At 39.3% G+C, this 7,292-nt stretch overlaps 1 protein-coding gene across 2 annotated transcripts; it reads left to right on the forward strand.

The window, feature by feature from the left end:
• Positions 1-1,062: 1,062 nt before the first annotated feature.
• LOC131156599 (F-box/LRR-repeat protein 10) lies at positions 1,063-6,609 on the forward strand. Of its 2 annotated transcripts, none has more exons than XM_058110409.1 (4): positions 1,063-1,358; positions 2,456-2,661; positions 2,845-2,938; positions 5,008-6,609. In XM_058110409.1, exons 1-4 carry the CDS (start codon positions 1,182-1,184, stop codon positions 6,442-6,444), a joined length of 1,914 nt encoding a protein of 637 aa, XP_057966392.1. In that variant the 5' UTR covers positions 1,063-1,181; the 3' UTR covers positions 6,445-6,609. The 2 variants fall into 2 exon arrangements, with proteins under 2 accessions (XP_057966392.1, XP_057966393.1); XM_058110410.1 differs by having other exon boundaries at positions 1,072-1,358; positions 5,062-6,609.
• The last annotated feature ends 683 nt before the right edge of the window (positions 6,610-7,292 follow it).

Below are 7,292 nucleotides of genomic sequence, written 5' to 3' on the forward strand. Positions count from 1 at the left end.
ACTACCTTCTGAGTTTTGAGTTCTAAAGCCCTGTCCTGCTGGTTCGAAGCTCCTCGCACCTACTGGTTCGAAGCTCGAAGCTCCTGGCACCTGCTATGGCGATTGCGTATCCAAAGACTGGGTCGAAGGATCGAAGAAACTCGCGAGTCGCGAAAGGTCAAAGACTCAGAGGGTCGAGGGCAGAGGGCTTCGAAGGGTCGAAGAAGAAGGGTCTCGTGCTGCCGTCGACTGGTTTCCACTTCCCCACTTCTCCTTCTCTAAGTCTTTGTGGCTAGGGCTCGAATGGGCAAATGGGGCTGACTTGGGGGTTGGGAGCTTGGGGCTGGGAGTCTGGGACTCTAGGAGTGGGACTGTGGGAGGGTCGAGGGGCCGAGACTCAAGAGGGGCACACATGTGCGGCACCATGTGGGCTATGGGCACTTGGGTCAGGGCGTTGGGCCTTTGAGTTTTGGGCAGTGCCTCAGTGGGCTGGAGCGTGGAGCCGCTAGACCAGCTGGCTTAGGCCTTAGGGGCAGTGGGCTGCTTTTAAGCGGGTTGGCGGATATCCGCCGGATAAACCTGACCCGACTCGCTAAGGGGGCAGATATGAAAATGAAAACTCATATTCGACTCATTTAACAAACGGATGATCATGAGTCGATTAGAACGAGTCGGATACGGTTCGGATTAACGGATTTTTATCCATTTTGCCAGGTCTAGCTGAAGCAAATCTCGCTAGTTCATCCAGCAAGATTTGTCATGCGTCAAACGCTGGCTGGATGGGCATTAAATATCTGAAACAAATCTCGCTGGATGAACCAACGAAATTTACCACGCATCAAATGCCGACTGGATGGACATTAAGTATTCGAAGCAAATCTCGCTGGATGAACCAGCGAGATTTGCCACGCTTCCACACGAGCATTATCTCTCAAAAGGAAACTTTGCTACTCTGAGTAGCGAGATTTGTTTAAATCTGACTATTTTAAGTAGCAAGATTACGTCAGAGTAATTCTGGGAAATACTTCCATAATGGGGTATTATTTAATATATTTAAAATAAATAAAAAAAAAAAGTTATACCGGGAAAAAACTCCTAATGCGAGGACGATCCGTGCTTCCGTCGCTGCCCTCTCCCCTGGTCCTGCGTACTCGTTAATCGTTACCAGATCTCCAGATCCAGAGAGAGAGAGAGAGGCATCTATGGCGAACTGTGAAAAGAGTGTAGTAGAAGGCCTGGAGGTTTTGCCGTCGGCCTTGCTGGCCACAATCATGACGAAGCTCGATGTGGGTTCCATATGCGCCATAGCCTCCACCAGCAAGACCCTCAAGGACTGCGCTTCTCACATCCTTTCTTTTCTTCCCTCCTTCCACCTTCGCGTAAGATAAACCATGAATCCAGTCTTTCTTTTTGGGTTTTGATTGATTTTAACGACGTCTTTGGGGGCTTGGAGTTTGAACCCTATATTTATATTTGTATAAATTTGGGCAAAATAGAGTAAAAGTTTCATCCAAATCCATACAAATTTAATACGAAGTTCAAACTCCATGCTACTAAACACCGCGTGAGTGAGGTTCTTTGGTATGATTTTGTTTTCCTTGGTTTTATTACTTTATACTCGACATGTATATTTGAGTCTGTCTTGAGAAGATCTGAGTTTGCTTTTCTTTTCATTTTTCCCATTTTTCTGTCCTGGTTCTGAAAGAGTTCGATTTTTTGATTTGAAATTTTTTTTCCCTTTCTGGCTTTCCAATGTGGTTGGAATCATATTTAAATAGGATTCCATTCAATTAATTTAGAAATTTAGTAATGTTGCCTGGAATGGTTCAAATTATTAAGTGATTTTTCACGGAATTCTTTTTTCCTGGTATTGTAAATGTGTATGTGCATTCACTTGTATTTGCAATTTTGTCCCTTATTTAGAATTTGTTTGATGGAGGATTTATCAATTGGGCAATTTCCTTTAATCTCAATTCCCATACATTCTCGTACCATTTTTGTTAGATTTATGACTCACAAAAGGTATGTTCTTTAGAATTGTGATTATACCGAACTCTATTTCTTTTCACACCAAGCACAAAATTTAACCCAAAAAACCAAGAATTACAACCCTGTGTTTGCAAAAATGGATTTAAGGCCTTAGATTTGAATTTGTGTTGATTTGGATAAAAAGAAATGCAAAATTATATTGAGTTTTGTTCAAATCTACACAAGTCCAACTTGAAGGTCTGAAATCCAGGCTTCCGAACATTACCTGTGTGATTTGCAAATCCATCCATTCCAAAAGTTTCTTTGCACACGCACACCCCGCCACCCGCCCGCCCGCGCGGGGGGGGGGGGGGTGGTGGGTTTGTTATTTAATTTATTTTTTTCCTTCCTGTGTTTTTTTTTTTTTTTTTTCAAATTTTGGATGTGAATGAATATATGAGTTGAGTTCCTCTTTACAAATTTTGTTTTGTTGGATCCATATTTTCAGGATGTTGCGCCTTCTATCAAGTTGTTGAGGCCTTTGTTGCCGCCAAACCCTTACCTTCGGAGCCTGAAGGTTGACTGTAGCCGGCTTGACGATTCAGCCATTGGACATCTTCTTCGGCCTTCTTTACATGAGCTTTCTCTGTATAACTGTGCGGATTTTAGTGGAAAGCTACTCTCTGATATTGGAGGACAATGCAGGGACCTAAGGTTCTCTCCCTCCCTCCCTCCCTCTCTCTCTCTCACATGCTTCCAAGTTCCAACGCTTGTTACCTGCTGGGCAGAAGATAATGATGTGATCATGGGCATTCAAATTTAAATTCTTCTTTGTTGGATCAATCATCTCTCCTTCCTTGAGTTATTTATTGGTATTGTGTTACTACTTTCATACAGGTTTCTGTACTTGAGTTCAGTGGCCGAAAAAAGAGGACGAGCAATCCATATTTCTGATCTTGAAGAGTTAGTCAATGGTTGCACTCAATTAGAAGTAAGCTTCATTTTCTGGAGTGGTAATCCTGCTTAAGCATTATTGGAAAATGTTTGGTAAGAGATTCTAATAACATGTTAGTAGAGCCATTATTGCTATTTCTGTCATCTGCAACTTCATGGGATTTGCTAGAACATCCTGATAAAATCAGCCTCCTATGTATGGATTGGACTTGGAGTTGGAGTTACCTTTATTTTGTTGTTATTGCATCAGATTGATTTCATTATGGACAACTTAACAAAAATATACTGTATGTCATTACTTATGGCGAAAGCCCTCCCATAGCTTGGTGTTCATTTACTCAAACCTCAATAGTAAAATGATATGTAATGACATACGGATGGGAGTCAGTATCAGGATGAAGAACTGAAACTTGCCAAGGTTACTTCAATGGGAGTTACAAGGTGCAAACTATAGTGGTTTGTTCAATTCATTTTATTAAGATTGTGGTATGGTTACTTTATTATACTTTATGTTCTTACTAGCCATTGGATACATTTGATGTGTATGTAATATATATTCATTTAATTTGTTTGTAAAAAGTTGATTAAATTATTTTGTTATTTTATTTTTTAAGGTTAATTAAATTATAATTTTTTTTTTCTTATATCAACTAAGAATAACAACAATTATTTTTTTAGGTCTTGCTAGGTGGGGTCAGCTATATGAATGCTCCTTCATCATTCAACACAGTCTAGGACAATATCCCCCAACAATTGGAGGATTGTTAGGTCCTTACTCCCTATCTTAGTCCAAGTTATTCTAGGTCTACCCCTCTGCTCCTTGCTCCGTATCTTAGTCCAAAAAACATTTACTTTTTGAATGTGTTGTTTCTTTTTTACCCAACATTATGAACCAAGTAGCATAATCGTTCTATAGAATTTTCTTTTTAATTTTATCAGTATTTTAATTCTCCTGAAACACTTATCCATTTTACCCAACTTGTTTTAGCTCTATGTATTACTTCTTCCATTTCTCCTTTAGCTTGCACAATAAGGCATCGAAATCTACAAGTGGAGCGCCCCATGTAAACATACACCATGGAGCCCTAGGTATTTTACGTATACATTTGTTAATAGCTGTATTCTACATTAGCTCCTTTCCCTTATTGTAATTTATGCCTATGAGTATATATATTTCATTAAGGCCCTATTTGGAACTTGGAAAATATGAGAGAAAGGAAAGGAAAATACAAAGGAATTCAATTTCTCGTGTTTGGTTATTAAGCAAAGTGAAAAAGAAAATAAAAAATATATCAAATCAATGAACAAAAATTTGGTTTTATGCACCATTAACACTTAATTTTTCTTAATTTTTAATCCTATTAGAAGTTTAGAACAAACTTTAATTTTTAGTAGTATTTGATATAGAGAGAAAAATATAATGGAAAATAAGTTTCCTTCTCATTTTCCTTGCCTTTCCCCACCAAAATCCTTGATCCAAACAGACCCTAAATGTTTGATTGTAATGTTCCTTGGCTGAAAAACCAATTAGCAATTTCAGGAGTCCTTTTGGAAGCTGGATTGAAATAGGAGAAAAGCCACATTTAAAAGAAATTTGCACCCTTGTACTGGTTTTGAGTTCTTAATATCTTACCTAAAGATTAATCTAGATTGGATTAATGCAAGGCAAGAGTTTTCGGAAAATTAATATTGTTTATTTTCTACTTGACCTCTTTAATGTAACAATTGAACTTTAGGTTACATCCTTGTCAATATTGATATGTAATTTGCTGGAATGCCTCCAAAATTAACTGAGCAGTTGCCTTGGATTTCATTTTAGTTGTCGGCTCTGCATGTGTTTCATGTCTTATCATTAATTGAGCAATCCAACAGAGACAGAGGTCCTTTACTCCATGGCACGAATCTTTTTTCCTTTTCCATTTCAATAGCAAAACTGCAATCCATAGTCTCATTGAATCCAAGTGTGTTGCCAGCTGCCCGTGGAGTATGTGGACTCTGTAAAATGTGGTTTGAGATGAGCATTTTCCTTTTCATGTATGACATTTCTATGTAATTTTTAGTGATGGATTTGATATATTTATTCTGATACTTCTTTTCTATATGCAGACACTTGTCCTGATGTTTGACATATCATTATTTCTGCATCATAACTTTGCCCAGGTCTGGGCTTTGGCTTCTGCAAAACTCACTTCTCTGGAGTTTGGCTACATTTCTTCAATTATGGTGACTGAACTGCTAAGCTCCACTGTGGTACCACATCAACCACCAAATCATATTCAACCATCCATACTACCAAGTATTCATAAACTGTGCCTTTCTGTGGACTGCATAACTGATACCATGGTTAGTACAATATCTAGAGGTCTTACTGCCTTAACCCATTTGGATCTTCGAGATGCACCCATCATAGAACCAAGAGTTACGTTGGATCTCACCAATGCTGGCCTGCAACAGATGAATCAGCATGGGAAACTAAAACATCTATCCTTGGTGCGAAGCCAGGAGTTTGTCATCTCCTACTTCAGGAGAGTTAATGATCTTGGAGTTCTTTTAATGGCTGACAGATGCTCAAACATGGAAAGTATTTGTCTTGGTGGATTTTGTCGTGTAACAGATACTGGTTTCAGAGCAATCTTGCATTCTTGCTCTAGCTTGTACATGCTTAGGATATTTCATGGGACCCAACTGACTGATTTGGTTTTTCATGACATATCTGCAACTTCTCTTTCTTTGACACATGTTAGTTTGAGATGGTGCAATCTTTTAACCAATTATGCAGTTATGTGTTTGGCATCCAACAAGGGTCTTAGGGTTCTTGACTTGAGAGATTGTAGAAGCCTTGGAGATGAAGCCCTTCAAGCCATTAGTAATCTCCTTCAATTGAAGATTTTGCTATTGGATGGGTCTGGTATAAGTGATGAGGGATTGTCGTTCTTAAGTCACAGGGTGTTAAGTTCTCTAGTGTCACTGTCTGTTAGAGGTTGTAAGAGGCTTACCGACAAGTGCATTGCTGCTATTTTTGGTGACTCTTCTAAGCACGAGTTGCAGGAATTGGACCTATCAAATCTTCCAAACCTCTCTGATAATGGAGTCTTGTTGCTTGCAAAAAGCCGAGTTCCTATTGTTGAACTTCGAATGCGACAATGTCCACGCATAGGCGACACTTCAATAATGGCACTAGCCTCGATGCAGGTCGATGAAGACCGGTGGCACGGGAATAGATTGCGGTTGTTGGATCTTTATGACTGTGGCAGCATTACACAGCTTGCATTCCGGTGGTTGAAGAAGCCCTACTTTCCAAGGTTGAGATGGTTGGGATTGACAGGAAGTATGAATAGAGATATGGTGGATGCTTTAGCCAGGAGCAGACCATTCTTGCATCTTGCATGCCGGGGGGAGGAGCTGGGAACTGACCAGTGGGATAACTTGAATGGTTCCTACATGCATGATTACGAAGAAGTGGATGAACTAGAACAATGGCTGCAGGAAGAAGATGATGAGAATGAGAATGAGGATGAGGATGAAGAGATGGGGGAGGCCTAAAATGATGCAGAACTGGCAGGTTAAATCCCCATATAAGAATTTATGTTAAATGCATTTTTAACATGTGAATTCTGCTGGTTGTGTGTGTACAAAGTGTAACTTTTAACTGTAGAATATGTGCGTGTGTATTTATGTATATATATTAATTTAAGCTTGTTCTCCAAAGTTCCCTGGGAACATTAAGTTTATTAGTATGCATATACCTATTTTGGATGAACTTAGAAGTGTATTATCCTGTGGATATAAAAGCCAAAATCACTAAATCTATCTTTCGGAGCACTCCAAGTTTGAACTTATATTTGAATTCATATAGATTTGAACTTATATTTGAATTCATATAGATTTTGACAATTTGATCAAAACTATAGAAATTTAAAACCAAGTTTTGAAATTATATGCTTTCAAAAGCCAGCTAATTTTCCTTGGGGTGTCTGCCTAGTTGATCTTTTTTCCTTTCATCTGTTCAAGACTTTCATGCTAGGAGTTTCGAGCATGAATATGAAACGAGAGAGAAGGGTGAAAATTGGCCTCTTCCCTTCTCCTTTATGAAGAAAGCCCTTTTCTTTCTAGAGAAGGGTATGAATTATTTTTGCAGTGCAGACCAAGGCCCAGTCCAATGGACCAACAAAACTAGCCAACAGGTCTCCAAATGCTTCTTAATTCCCACAACATTGTTATACTTGGTTTGATATCACATGAAAATTGGAATTGTTTAGGATAAGGCAGAAGTAGGAGAATCATACAGTGATCCTGAGCTCTTGGGACTTAGGTCCCTGCCCCACTCTCACCAACTTTCATCAATGGGGAAAAAGGCACCTTATCCTTCCGCTGGGGGGCTGCCCCCAGAA

Source organism: Malania oleifera, chromosome 5, assembly GCF_029873635.1.
Source record: "Malania oleifera isolate guangnan ecotype guangnan chromosome 5, ASM2987363v1, whole genome shotgun sequence".
Lineage (NCBI taxonomy): Eukaryota > Viridiplantae > Streptophyta > Magnoliopsida > Santalales > Ximeniaceae > Malania > Malania oleifera.

Coding starts and splice junctions, on each gene's coding strand:
- LOC131156599 (XM_058110409.1), top strand. CDS start 1,182: ATGGCGAACTGTGAAAAGAGTGTAGTAGAAGGCCTGGAGGTTTTGCCG. Junction 1,359..2,455: donor TTCCCTCCTTCCACCTTCGC/GTAAGATAAACC, acceptor CCATATTTTCAG/GATGTTGCGCCTTCTATCAA. Junction 2,662..2,844: donor GGACAATGCAGGGACCTAAG/GTTCTCTCCCTC, acceptor ACTTTCATACAG/GTTTCTGTACTTGAGTTCAG.